This window comes from Hydra vulgaris, chromosome 15, assembly GCF_038396675.1.
Source record: "Hydra vulgaris chromosome 15, alternate assembly HydraT2T_AEP".
In the NCBI taxonomy this organism is placed as follows: domain Eukaryota; kingdom Metazoa; phylum Cnidaria; class Hydrozoa; order Anthoathecata; family Hydridae; genus Hydra; species Hydra vulgaris.
In genome coordinates, this window is record NC_088934.1 from 17,792,756 (window position 1) to 17,808,597 (window position 15,842).

A 15,842-nucleotide genomic window follows, 5' to 3' on the forward strand; every position below is an offset into this window, starting at 1 on the left:
AATATGGGTATTATGTAAAATGCGGTATTATTTTTAATAACACTATTAACACTATAATTCTTCAAACACTTTAATTGATCCGGAAGGTGGTCTGTATAAAGACCACCTTCCGGATAGTTTATTATATAGATCGTTTGTTATATAACTTTACTTAACTTGGAAAGCATTGACAATAGATTTCCAAGTTAAGTAGTTATATAACAAACTGTTAAGTTATTATTTTTTAAACTTTATAAGAAATTAAACTTAAGCTAAAGAATTAATGTAAAAGCAAACAGCCGCTAAAATAATTTTTTTTATTATTTATATTTTCAACATTTCTGTTAAAAAATAATTACTTCATAGTTTGTTATTATATAACTTTAGTTAAGGTGGTAAAAACTTAGCGGTTTCCATTGAAAAAATTAATTTTTATTTTATTAGCTAACTTTTTATAAAATTTAACTGGCTTTTAAACCATATATAACATGATATGGCTTTAATAACAAAAAATAGTTAAAGAATTAATTTTATTGATTACGAGTTCAGAAATTTACTTAGTTACGCCCATAGCAATCACTCTTTTTATTGATATATTTATCTAAGAACTAAACTTTTAATAATTATTTTTATGTTTGGGTTTGTATAATTACTCAACCAGGCCCGTAGCAACCGGGGAGGCAGCAGGGGCATTCCCCCCTCCCCGATAATTTTTTAGATGAATAATTTTGAATTTAGTTTTTAGAAAAAAGCGATTAAAAATTAAGATATAAAAGAAAAAAAAGAATAGGAAAGACCTAATTTGTTATCCGTATTTTCAGCGTAAGTTCCTTTGACAAAAATTTTTGACCTAATACTATTTGACCTATTGCTCCCCCTCCCCTCGAAACCCTCCTCCCTCCTCCTTCCCCCCCCCCCCTCCACAGTTGCGGATTAAGGTTTTTCGGGGCCTGGGGCTATTTTTTTTCGGAGAAAAAATGACCAGAAAGAAAAAAAAAAAGGTCCTTAAAACTATAGACGGGTTGCTTTGTTTACATTTTAAAGCGCACGCGCAAAAAACGACAGGCAAAACAAGTTCAAACTTTATTTCAAATCCTGCATATTTCCAAAACAGTGCAGTTACTTTCTCTAAATAGTTCCCTTTTTCAAATCATGCCTGATAATAAATTTCACACACACACATACACACACACACACACCCACACACACACACACACACACACACACACACACACACACACACACACACACACACACACACACACACACACACACATATATATATATTTAAATATATATATATATATATATATATATATATATGTATATATATATGTATATATATATGTATATATATATATTATATATATATAATATATATTATATTTATATTATATATATATATATATATATATATATATATATATATATATATATATATATATATATATATATATATATATATATATATTATATATATATATATATATATATATATATATTATATATATATATATATTATATACTACTGTATATTTATATGTGTATATATATTATATATATTCATATGTAAATATATAAATATATACACATATAAATATACAGTAGTATATAATATATATATATATATATATATAATATATATATAATATATATATGTAATATATATATACATATATATACATATATATATATACATATATATTATATACTACTGTATATTTATATGTGTATATATATTATATATATATACGTATGTAAATATATATATATATATATAATATATATATATATATATTATATATATATATATATAATATATATATATTATATACTACTGTATATTTATAATTGTATATATATTATATATATATATAAATATATGTATGTAAATATATATATATATATATATATATGTATATATATATATATATATATATATATATATATATATATATATATATGTATATATATATATATATATATATATATATATATATATATATATATATATATATATATATATAATATATATATATATATATATATATATATATATATATATATATATATATATATATATATATATATATATATATATATATATATATATATATATATATATATATATATATATATATATATATATATATATTATTAATGGATCAGAAAAAATAATCTCCAATATTTTTAAAAATTTGAATATTTAACGAAATAAGTTTTGTCAATGAATCATAAAATATTTTTTCCAATTTAAAAAGGAGTTAAATTTTATTTGGTGATGTTACACAAAAGCTTTTTGATATCGTCTTTATGTTGCAAAATGCGTGTAGAGAAAAAACATTTTTTATTTGAAGACTGAGGTATAGTAATATTAGCACATTTGTAATGATACCATTTGACTGGACAATGAAAATTAATACACTCTGTCAAAGGAAGAAATTTTGAACATTTACACATGCAGAATAGCTGTAGTTGATTTGGATTCAATTTTCTTGTTACAATTTTTGTCAATGTAACTTTTTTAAAAACTGTTTTAAGTTTATCTTTAAACATATAACAGAATTTCTCAGATACAGAGTTTATCATTTGTCATGTTTCCATTACTCCAACAGACAATATTTTGTTTTGGTTACCATCGTTTGTTGTTGTATTTGATGGTAATACTAGTGATTAGTTTCAATTAGACCATCTTTATTAAGTGGATAATTTTGGTCATCTTTCCACAACTCTAAGCTGTTTCTATATTTATAGAGAATTTCATTTAAAAAGTACCCATTCCATGAAAATTTTATTTTTTAATTCCATCTGGACTTGCTCTTAGGATAATCAACATCAACGTACAAACCTGAGACATTGCATTCAAAAGTTTATATTTTGCAATACTTTCCATTTTAAGAATAATCTGTTGGAATATAGTAAACAATTTCAGATTATTACATTATTTGATTTATAAAGACTTGTGAGGGGTTATCAACGTTTACATTGTACCCCATTTTATAAATAGATTCAGTATTTTATAAACAGATGCAGTGTTTTTCCTTTAAGTTTTAGAAAAAATCTCCATAGTATTAAGTTGATTTTGATGAGATTTTATAAACAATTTTAGTAAAACTTTTGATTTTTCTGTAACTTTATCTTGGCTTTTGTTAATAAGCAATGGCTCATAATGTAGGTACGTGTGTAAAAATTTCAAACCATTTATTTATTCAAGTTTTATATATGGTTCGAAAGAGCTTTAAATTTGTAATAAAATGGTGAAAAATTTATGAAAAAAGAATCATTACAAAAAAAGTTATGCTCTTTTAAGTAACATTATTTTTTATGAAGCATTGCTTAAGAAAAATGCAACTTACGTATAAAACTCGCGTTCGGCTAACGGCAGCTTTGTAATAGAATCATTGTTAATTTGCGCTTAATTTTGCATAGTAAAATGTGCAAAACGATTAAAAAACGTAATTAAAAAAGTTTTGAATTTAAATAACAAAATATTTTTAATGATTAAAACGTAATAGTAAAATTTATAACAAAATTTTATAAAATATGCATAAAAAAATATCGCGTTTTTTTGCAATATATATATATATATATATATATATATATATATATATATATATATATATATATATATATATATATATATATATATATATATTTATGGTTAAGGGTATATATATTTATTTTATTAAATATGCACCAAGGATAGGATTTCTATAGCGTATGTTTAAATGCATATAGGTGATCTTTAAATACATTAAAAGCCTTAGCGTTTTCTCCTTATTTTTATCGTTACTAATGATTTTCAATTAAAGATATATATATATATATATATATATATATATATATATATATATATATATATATATATAAAATATATATATATATATATATATATAACATCGGAAATGGCGTGATATTTCAGTAGGGGCCGGAGTACAAAAAAATAATCATAAAACACCATATAGTTCAACTAAAAACCTACAAAAATATATCCATCTAAACAATGGGGGAGAAGGGGACACGTCCACCACGGCTCTCCTTCATTTTCTCTTCAGTAGTCCTTATATCTATCTAACTATATATAAATTCCAAGAAACCGCAACAAATAAAAATAATTTTTTTAAAAACATACTTCTTTAACAAAAAATTTAGAGTATAATAATTATTTTCTTTTTTGCTTAATAATGTTTTTAACAGAATTGTGGCTTTGAAGAAAGCCTAGTTTTTGAAGCAAACAAAACTGTGACATCCATAGCTAGAAAGAATCGATTCTTTAGTACGCAAAGGAAACCACATCCAATGATATCTAAAATAAAGTAAACCCCTAAATTAAAATCGCCATACCTATTTATGATGCTTTATGTCGCGGATAATAAATAAGGATGCCTTATGGCGCGGATAATAAATAAACATATAACTGTTATTATTGCATTAATAAACATAATCAATCTCTAAAAAAATATGAACCGGTTTAATCTTGATATGAAAAAGATCAACATCCATCGAAGCAATCGTGTGGTTTTCATCATGTTGCGTAACCTTGCAATGATAGATAAGATAAAATATATCAGATATATAAAATTAAAAAAAAAAATTAAGGCGAACAATTAACTAATGTATAATAAATTAACATGTAACTGTTATTACTGAATTAATAAATATAATCTTGAGGTCTTTAAGATAAACATCTACAGTAGCAAGCTGCCATCATAGTTAAAACCTTGCAATAAAAGAAATTATATTAGATATTTAGCACAATAACTGAAAAACCCATTATAAATTAGAGAAGATAAGAATGATTTCCTAACTTAAAAAAAAACTCAAAATCACTTAACTCCTGATACACAACACATTTTCCATTACCAAACAGAAAATTCGATAGAAGTAGACCCTTCAATACTTTTTAACCTGAAATATAATAGATTTGATTATAAGTTATAATGAAAAGAAAGTTATGTGTTAGCGTAACTATCTGGTAATGGCATATGCCATTTGCCTAGAGTGTACTGATTTATTGTAACTAAACACTTACATCTCTCAATCCATGCAAGCAAAAGTCTGTCTTTCTGGGTAGAAACAATGTATAGCCATCATTATGATTAACATTAATTGTCATGAGCCAGGCAATTTGCTTATGTCAAATAGTAAATGAGCTTTGGTTTCCCATAGCTCGTTGCAACCAGGTCAACCCTGGTTGTTGGATATCGGTAACTAACCGACTACCTAAAATTACATTTCTATATACATATATGTATATACATATATGTATACATAAAAAGAAATTAAATAATAATAAATCTTTTCATTATCTTAAAAAAAGGGGAGGGTAGAGAATATGATATACATTAGGCACTGTAAAATTTATTATAAAAAACAAAGATTAACCTACTATCTGTAAATAATATCTGTTAATGCAAGTTTATAAGACATACTATTATTTAAAATAACATATACCTTATTACACATTTCTATTATGTTATCACCATATCACCACTTATTATGTCTGCAGAAAGTTGATATTTGCTCACATCATACTCAACACCATCATCATCTTCATTCTCTTTTGGTTTCCAATAAGAAACTATATATACATCACTTTTTTTCTTTTTAATGCCAACAATTCTGCCGTAATATACATCCTGGGTGTTAGTGGCATTATCGAACCACATGTGGCAAATACTTCTTCCAATAGAAGCTCCAATAAGAATTTCTTCAATATCTGAGGCCTCATTATTTTCTAGGTCAGGAAACATTTCTTTTACCTGATCAGGCATGCAATTTTTTAATATTTTTTCTACATTTCTGCGTTCTTTGTTTTCTTTTTTCTGAATTTTATCTGCTATTCGTTTTATCAATTCTAACTTCAGGTCATTATGACATTGCATATTTGTAAACCGCTTTTTTCTGGCATTAGAGATAGCCCATAATATCAACTTGTTTTGAATATCATTTGGCTTTTTGCATAGCAGAGCAGTTGTTTTATTTTTGCAAGCACGAAGTTTTGAAGAAAGAAAACAAAGAGTGGCATTTGGAGCTTTGTGCTTTGCAGCGCTAAACATACCCATAAGTTCTTCTGAATCAATGTTGTGAAGCCTAGCTGACTTAGTCTGGTCTTTAAGGTGATCATTAGAACTCATTTCAAATTGCCGCTTATACTGCCTGTCAATGACGCTAATAACTGCATTAAGGCAGTCAGCTAATGCTTTACTCATTTCATCAGTTACTGGGCAAAAGCTGATTATTGAATCAAAAACTACATCTTCAATATCATTACCAAAGAAATCAGTTTTTCGTTTAAGTAGAGATAAAGGATTCTTGCTGCTCTCAATAAGAGTGTTCCGAACATCTTTTACTACCTGAATGCCAGATATGTAGTCAAGTCCCGTACCTGGTGCAATATAAAATTTTGTCATCCAAGGACCAGAAAGTAGCTTTCCAATTAAAGCTAAAACACACAACTCACGGATACCTAAGGTGAAAAAGTTAATTAGTAACAAAGAATAATCTTTGTTTATAATAGTCTTTACTCCCCGTTAATCTTGCAAGTGTCTATTTGTAATTTGTATTTGTAACTATATTTGTAGTTAATTCTATAGCCTATAATATTGTGTAGCACTTTATCAAATGAACTGAACAGGTATAAAAAAGAAAAAAGATACCTGTTTCAGATGTAAAGTCTTGAAATAAACTATTTCGCAGACCTCCGCATAACGCCAAGCCAGAACACAGAAATATCTTCAATATGGCATAATGATGGATCAAAATACCACATGTGTGAAAAAGCATATGTAGTCTGTTGCCTCTATAGCGCGGTAGCAATCCTCTGGGCAACTCGTGTTGGTCCAAAAAGGTTACAAAACCTTTTGGATCACCTATGAATATCATAAAAAAGCTCATTTTGGCAATTGCAAGAAGAATGTGAAATAAAAACATGCACTAGTTATAATATCTTATTTTAACTCGAAATTTTATTCAGAAAACTAAATATATTTAAGTAAAAGAATGGTTTAGATTAGTTAGAGTACCTTTTGCATCCTTATAGCGAAGTTTGTTCAGCTGTATAACAATGTTTGCTGCAATGCAGTCTCTTCCAAAAAGTTTCCCTTTTGAAGTCTCTAATGCTTTAAGTGAAGACTTACAAGAGCTGGTCATTGTGTCTAAGGGGTGAAGGTGACAGTTTAGTTCATTTAATGATTTCTGCCAAACAAGGTTTAACTTTGCGATTGTTGCATGGTTTGTTGCAACTCTGTCACTCATTGTATTTGTTATGTTCCCAATAATAGTGCTTCTTACGTCAGTATATTTGAGCTGATAGAAATCACTATATAACTTAGCGAGATTATCAATAGACTTTGTAATATGACTCTGATAGTCATAAGCTGTACCGCCAGGAAGTTGATCAATAGCTACAACCATACATACTGATTCTGTTGTCAAGTGCACAGCATTTACATGAACACCCTCCTGGGTTGTTGCATCAAACCCAAGTGTCAGATCCTTTGTTGTAAATGCTATCTCAGCAGCCTGTAAGTCTGAAAGCACACCAAGCTCACGCATCATTTGTTCTACAGTTGTACGATGTGGAATTTGACTAAATCGATAGCCAGTATGTTCCCCAATTTTACGGAGCAGAGATGGCACACTTTGTGTAGGAACTTGGCACACAAGCATGTCATATATAAGTCTCCTAATATCTGCTGAGTAGCATTTTTCATTTTTGGTGTTTTGTGTTACTTGCTGAATTTCCTCCAACTCTTCTTGTAAATTCAGAATGTCATTTTGCAGTACAAGAATTGCAGCATTTTTTTCAGCAAGTTGATGGCTTAACATTGCTTTTTGATAAGAAAATTTTCTTTGCGTGGATGTCAACTGTTGTTTCAAACAAAAAATATGATTTTGAAGTTTTTTTAACTGTAAATTTAAAAACTTTTCTTTTAATTTTTTTCTAAGTTGAGAAATTAACTTTTCCTTACGAGTAATAACTTGATTTAGATATTTAAATCTGTATGCTCTAGCCTTTGTCTTATCTTTTAAACCTTTAATATCCTCTTTATGCTTTCTCTTCTTAATTGCCATTTCGTTTGCCAAAATGGTTAATCTCTTTCTCATAACCTTTTTTCTGGGACTCAACTGGTCAGCTCTCAAACTGGATAGTGGTTCATGAGAAGAGGTTTTTAAAGTAGGACGAGATAAAGGAGATAAGTGATCACTATTTGATACAGATGAAACACTGATTTGTTGAGAAGAAAATGAAGAACATGTAGGAAAGTCAATTGAGGTTGCATTCGATTGCGATGTTTGTGCCACAGCAGATCTTGTTATTTGGTATGCAAAGAGCATGTTGCAGATGTCAACAAATGGTTTCGAATTTCGTGAAAAATGGTTTACAAAGACTTTCGATGTTCTAACTAGTTGCTGAATCTGACTTATACAAATTTTGATGTTAAAATACTTACCGATTAGTTCTACAGTTACTTTATATGAATCGTTGTTAGTTGCAAATATATGCAGTACATGTCCATTTCTACAGCCAATATTTAAATGAGCTGGTATTGGAAAATTACAAGCTAAATAAGTTTTAGCTTTACCATAAAAAAGATTTGTTTTCTTGTGAGGTCCCATGATGCACTAAATTAAATTCAACAATCATAATACTACTATTTAATTGGGTCGGCTATTAATCATAATTAAATAATTTAAAAAATCGCCATTAATCTATAAAAATTTTTTTAAATATACGTATAATTTTTATATATCATATATAGCTTAAGGTGGCTATATGGTAAATTATGGGTATGGAAAAAGCTGAGAAAATGCTGTTTTATGTTTTTAATGAATTTTATGCAGAATCATCGTAAAATAGTGTTATACAATTTTAATTTTAGCAATTTAAATTTTATTTGGCAGAATTTTGCCTTTGCACTAATTTTGGTGGGTGAAAAGAGTTAGTTATCAAAAAAAAAATTAATATATAACCACCTTAATACTTGTTAGTTTTTGTGTACATCATTTAACAATTTTAAAAAGAGAAAACCCAAATACCCTTAGTAGTAAAAGGCTATTAAAAATAAAGTTTGTATAACAGTTCTAATAAAATATATCATTATAATGAATAAAAAAATCAAAAATACTGAATTCTCCACTGTCAAAAACCGCCCCTCCCCCTAACACTATGTAACGGAAGTGGAAATACATACCTCCACTGCGCGGAACAATAGGGCATGTGGTCATGAATATTTTTTGATGAAATTTGGCAGGCACATAGAAAATAGATGTATACAGTTGCCTTAAAAATTTTAAATATGTACCAACATGCCTTCAATATTAACGCACCTCCGGAACAGAAACAAAATTTTAAAAACGAATGAAAACCACTGGTAACTGTAAAAAAAACTACAGAATTTATAACAAAAAGCAACAGTAACAATAGCAGAAACAGTTTTATAAAGTGTAACAGTAACAGTAACACTAAAAGAGGTGGAAATGGTACCTCCACTGGGTCGAAAAATACGGTATTTGGTCATGAATATTTTTTAATGAAATTTGGCAGGCACATAGAAAATAGATCTATACAGTTGACTGGAAAATTTCAAATGTGTACCAACATGCCTTCGATATCAATGCAGTGCCAGAACAGGAACGAAATTTTAAATAGCAATAAAAAAACTGAAAAATTTATTACACGTAAAAAAAAACCATAATTTATTCAAGATAAAACATTCTACTTTTTTAATAAAGTCTAAGCTGATATAAAATTCTAAAAAAAAAGACAAATAAATACATCTTTACCACACCGACTTCGAGCACGCTGTGAAAAAAAAGGTCACAAATTTTTACTTTGAAATCGGTGCCGTAAAAAGCCAGATACGCACGTACCTACATAATGAGCATTAATTGGTTTAGCCTGAACTTTAGGAGCAAAGTAAAGCTCATTTACATATGCGGTGTCTATTTCGTTACAGTCTCTGTTTCATCAATTTACCAACTAATAATTTTAAAAACAATAGCTGTCGATGCTAATTTCTGTAAACTTTGATACAAATTCTCGGTTTTTTCTATAACTTGCTGGGTTGATAGAAGTATAGATTATTAGAAGTATATCTTGTTAATTTTAAATTTTTTTTACTTTTAAAAAATGGAAAAGTATTTTTTAACTGGTCAATAAAATTTGATACATTTTAACCCGCTGGTTCTACTTTAGTGTGAGACTTTTTCTATTCACATAGTTTACTTGTACAAACTTCACACCACAACTCTTGCTTACTTTAGCTTCAATGTTTTGCCTGTCGTTTTTTGCGCACGCGCATCAAAATGTAAACAAAGCAACCCGTCTATTTTGGGTTCCCTTACAACAGCACTACCCCCCTCCTCCCCAATATAATTTTTGTTCCTAGGGGCCTGTAAACTACTTAAAAACCAAAGTTGTAAATCTGATAATGCTGTTAGTTGAAATGAGTGTATGAAATTTTTAATCAATATATTATTTTTAAAGTTTGAAGTTTGATTTCTCAATTGTATTTTTTCTGACTGCGAACAGCTAATCATTCATATCGTTTTAACCAGATATTAATGATTTGTAATTAACTTCAAATTTTAATGGTTGTTTCTTAGTAGATAGAACTTCAATACCTAACTAGAACTAACCTTAAACTTGTTTCCATTTGAATACATTTATATTTTACTAAAGGTTTTTGGATCGAAAATATCCTTTAAAATTAAAAGAGCTGTCATTTTAAAGAGTTTTTTGTAATTCGGGTTGGTATATTTAAAAGAGGAATTACACCAAATTGAAATAAATTATTGTAAAAACTTTGTGTTTCTATATTATTTTCATAATTTAGAGCATTAAGAATAAAATCTCCTAGGATAAATAATTTTTTTTTTTTTTGTAAGCTTTTCAAAATAATATTTTGAAGATGATTTGAGAATATTTCTGTTGATGTTTGTGGCGGTTTATAACAGCATGATATTAAGGTATTTTTAGAGTCATTGTTAATGATTTCAATAGAAACAAATTCCCTGTCGTAATCAGATGTGCATAGGTCGTTTCGTAATTTATACCGCAAACTATTTTTGATGTAAATTACAACACCCCCGCCTCTTTTTTTCGATTTCCTCTGCAAATGCACTCCTTCATAGTTATTTAATTGAAAAAGCGTGCTTTCGTTAAATTCGTCATCAGTTAACCAATTTTCACTTAAACAAATAATATTAAAATAAAATTGCTTTCCTCTAAGAATATTTTAAAGTTTTCAAAATTTGCTTTAGCACTTCTAATATTAAGATGAACAAGAGAAAGGCTCTCTTGTTCATCTTAATATTATAAACATCTATTAAATACTTATTTATTTTATCTGGAAACATGTAAGGTGTTTCCATATTCATTAATGAAAAGTTATCAATAAAGTTTTTGTCAAGGTCATATTTATCAAAAGTATTTTGATCATTTATTTTAAAAACCTTATCTGAAATGTTTTCAAAAAGACTTTCGTATTCAAACGTTTTCGGATTCATTTTAAAGGGTTTCGTTATTGATATATTATCAATAAATATATCCAAAAAAATAAATAAGAATTAAATAAACCGTAAATAAAATAAGTAAAAAATTACTTTTTATTTGTCTTCCACTCGCGTACAATAAGCTTGTCGTAGGATATGTAAGCAAATTTTCCCAACTGTCTTTCAATTTTCATTTTTTCACGTAATTTCTTTCTTATTTTATTCGTTTCCATGCAGTAATCTTCGTTAATATATATATTTTTTCTTTTTAACTTTGAGGCATTTCTTAAAATTTCCTTCTTATCTTTAAAGTCCAATAATTTCAGAACAATTGTTCTGTTCTCTTTTACACCTTTTTTACCAGCTCTATGTGCTCTTTCAATTTTTACATTTTCTACACCCAAGTACTCATTAAATATTTCTTTTCTATTACACTATAATCCATCAGTGCGGTAAGTTTTAGCTTGTAATGTCATAAAAAAGCTGAGAAAATGTAGTTTTCTTTTTTATTGATTCTTTTGCATTTAATGCTGAATCAGCATAAAAAAATGAAAAACAATTTTTATTTCAGCATCTTAAATTAAATTAAGGATTATTTAGCCTTGCAACTAATTTTGGTATGTGTGCAAAAGCGGACACTTATCGGGAAAACTAAATATCTTCACTATAAATAAAGATATTTGCAAATTTTAAAAAAGTTTTCAATTTTTAGTTTGTGGAAAATTATAAAATTTCAAAATAAAAACTATTAAAATGATTGCTTTAATAAGATATTTAAGTTCAAACAAAATCTAACCCTAAAAATCAAACTTTTTTTTGGGAAATTAAGTTCTTCCCATGAAAGATTTAAAAAGGGAATTTAAAAACAAAGGAAGCTATATTGTTGAAAGTTTTCTGCTAATTCCAAAAATAGTTTTAGATTTTCAAAATCTTACTCCGTTAAAATGTTACAAACGGAAACAAAGTTTCTTTAGTTTTCACTTTAAACCGGACACAATAAATCTCCCCTACAATCAATTAAAATTTAAAAAGTAAATCTGTTTATTATTTTTTCACTGTAATTGAATTTTTTTGTTATGTTAAAATTGATTTACTTTATTATTTTTTCACACCGACTGAGTTTTTTTTATTTGGGTTTTTTAAGTTTTTACACTTTCGTGTTCGTTAATTTTGCACTTTTTTTTTGCACACTGTTGAAGTTAAAGGGTAAGAGTAAACAAAGCAACCAGAAAAATGCATCGTCTTCCATTTCAAAAATCTCTATAAATCTGTAACTGAATTAAATATACTAAACTTAAAATGGTAAAAAATGAAATAAACGAGAATCCTGACACTGAGGAGACAATAAAAAGCGCATTGGATAAGATTGAAAATGGCGAGTTGAGCTTAAGGGATACAGCTCAATTCTGCCGCATGCCAAAATCAACGTTATCAGACTAAAATCAAATAAGACTTTAGTAGTTTGTAGTGGCAATACAGCAAAACCGAGCCCTTTTATTGAAATAACCTTGATTCAACTTCTTCAGATGCTTGGCGATTGGGTCTTTGGTAGATTAGATCTAGTTCAAAGTTTTGTGAGAGACTATTTAATTGAAAATGATGAAACGTGTTTGTTCAAAAATAAAACTCTTGCTTGCAAATGGTACAAAGGATTTATGAGTTAACGGCACTCAGAGATAAGCAAAAGAACAACTACAAACATCGCATCTTTTAATTCCGCCTGCAACTCCAACTTTAATTCCAGCTTATAATTTAACTTCTCAAGAAGAATGGGCAACTTGTGTAAAAATTAGTCTTGAAAGAGCTCTCTTAAAGCAATTTCAATTCCAAAATGCTTTCAAGCATCCTGCAAAAACTCTGCTAGAAATGTCAGAACAGTGGCTGGTCAAGCATGGTTAAACCAGATAAGAGAAAAAGAAGACCCAAAGCTACTAAAATAAATATATGTTGAAATTGTAATAGAAGTAGAAACTCCTGCCAAGAAAGCCAAAAAAAGTACAAAATGTGCAAAAAGTGCCTAACGTTTTTTGAAAATGAAAAGCCAGAGATGCAGGTTTTATGGAAAACTTGTGAAAAATCAAGTTGCAGTTTGTGGCTTTGTGAACCTTGTCTCTTTTGAGAAATTTTCAAAGTTATCCCTCAAAAATGAACGTGCACCATCAATTTTTTTAAGGTGATCCAACTTCGAGTTCGCACTATCACACCGATCACATCAATTTCACCGGATAAACTATACTGCTGTGGGTAATACAGTTTTTCATGTTTAACACAGTGGGATTTAAAACTCAAGTAATAACAATAAACTTATCCTATGAGTTGCTGCAAGCATGATATTGCAAGTGATATAAAAATAGTCTCAAGTTTCACTTACTTAATCATTGATAATATCAAAGAGTTGAAGATATATTTCAAACGCAATTTAAAAATAATATAGTTACATTCGTAAATCTCAGATATGATACTTTATTTAGTGATTTTTAATTAATAAAATAAAAGAACTTTATAACAGTTCAAGCATTTTTACAATTTATGATTTGCATAATTTTATTTTAGCCGGGCAAAATGTTATAAATGTTTTCATAGCTAAAATATGCTTATTCCTTAAGTTTTCCAAATTCGGCAACTCTTCCCTAAGTAAAAAGTTGTTTACTTAATTACAAATATGTAATAAGTTATATATTTGTACAATTTGAAATGAATATTTATAATCTTTACTCTAAATAAACTTTTATAACAATTTTTATACTATTGATCTGAAAATAAATAACATTTATATATGTAAATAATGGCTAAAAACAGGTGCCACGGGCACACCTGAACTTTTTAAAGTAAGTTCAATATATATATATATATATATATATATATATATATATATATATATATATATATATATATATATATATATATATATATATATATATATATATATATATATATATATATATATATATATATATATATATATATATATATATATATATATATATATATATATATATATATATAGATTGTTAAAAACGAGCGCAACAGGCGCCGCTAAATTTACTATTATACAATATTTTTCTGGTTTATTAAATAAAAAGGTTAACGGAAACAAAAAGTATTTTATATGATTTATTATTTGAAAAGATAAGGGTAACGAAGAAAAAATATTTTTCTGGTTTATTTATTATAAATCGGCACAAAAATCGGTCGGCACAAAATAAATCAAAATTCAGACAAAATAATCTCAATAAAATTGTCAATGGTTTATTGCCTTGGCGCAGTAGTTAGAGGTCTAACTCTAAACCAAGAGGTCCTCGGCCGACTTAAGCCCAATAAGCGCCATAGTTAAGGAAAGTGGCTTGAACTTTGAACAAAAAGATTTAGAGACCCGGAAGTCTCTAAAGTTAAAAGTTGCGAAGAATGAAGCGAGAACTGGTCTTGTGTTATTTGCTGTGTAGTGTAATAAAATTAATCGAATTCTACATCTGAATTCACCAACGAAGAAACTCAAAAAATTCCATTAAAAAAAAAGAAATTAATTTAACTCAAATGCTGTCAAATAGTTGATCCTGGTATTCTTATCAACAACAAAAAAATAGATCTGTTCAAAATATCCATACTTTAATTACTTCAAAGAATCCAAATACCGCTTGCAGAGTTATTACTTTTGTGCTTAAAAAAAACTCTGTTGTTTATGACAATACAAGTGTAAAATTTGTAAAGCAACAAGAGGAAACATTTTACTGTTAAAGTGGCGAGAGACCGGTCACTTGTAAAGCATATAAAAAGGAAAAGCAACATGAACTTTACAATAAATCATAACCTTCTAAATTGTGCGGAGTTAGGTGTAATGAAGGAAATGAAAAGAGATATTTGGAAGATCTGAAATATAGGAAAACAACCATGCTGATGTTATGAAACGATCAAGCTACTAGTAAAAGGTCGTAATAGTTTTACGTTGTTAAGAAATATCAATTTTAGAGTAATAAAAATCTTTTGAAAAATTTATTGATTATTGTAATGACCTCTCTATGCTAGTAACTGAAACGTGTTTCAAAAGGAAACTTGATTTTTTTAATTCTGTTGCTTGTATTTGTCTTGATGGAGGACAGGGATCTCTAAAGATTAGCATGAACGTGTTTGATCCATCAGCATCATATTTTCAACCAAGGAACAAACATTATAACGGAGTCAACAAAGTGATTATAGAAGACATAGTTCAAAATGTATCAGAGAATCTTCAATTCAATCAATTAAAGTTTACATTTGCTTTTGACCCCCAAACAAAATCACCCTTGGATTCTTTGTAAGTATCTTATTTTGTTATCTTTGCTTTGAATGCAATGCCTAAAGATTTTTCTAAAATATTGGGTTACGGT

The 15,842-nt window shown here is 27.7% G+C and overlaps 1 protein-coding gene across 2 annotated transcripts; it reads right to left on the bottom strand.

Annotated features, from left to right (window-relative positions):
* Positions 1 to 4,087: 4,087 nt before the first annotated feature.
* On the bottom strand, positions 4,088 to 8,689 carry LOC136091447 (uncharacterized). 2 transcript variants are annotated; one of them, XM_065819043.1, is made up of 7 exons: positions 7,005 to 8,689; positions 6,639 to 6,851; positions 5,434 to 6,448; positions 5,012 to 5,202; positions 4,627 to 4,887; positions 4,447 to 4,518; positions 4,089 to 4,285 (listed from the first exon to the last, which is right to left on the bottom strand). In XM_065819043.1, the coding sequence occupies exons 1-3, from the start codon at positions 8,599 to 8,601 to the stop codon at positions 5,451 to 5,453; spliced, it is 2,808 nt and encodes a 935-aa protein (XP_065675115.1). In that variant the 5' UTR covers positions 8,602 to 8,689; the 3' UTR covers positions 4,089 to 4,285; positions 4,447 to 4,518; positions 4,627 to 4,887; positions 5,012 to 5,202; positions 5,434 to 5,450. The 2 variants fall into 2 exon arrangements, with proteins under 2 accessions (XP_065675116.1, XP_065675115.1); XM_065819044.1 differs by lacking the exon at positions 5,012 to 5,202 and having other exon boundaries at positions 4,088 to 4,285.
* Positions 8,690 to 15,842: the final 7,153 nt, after the last annotated feature.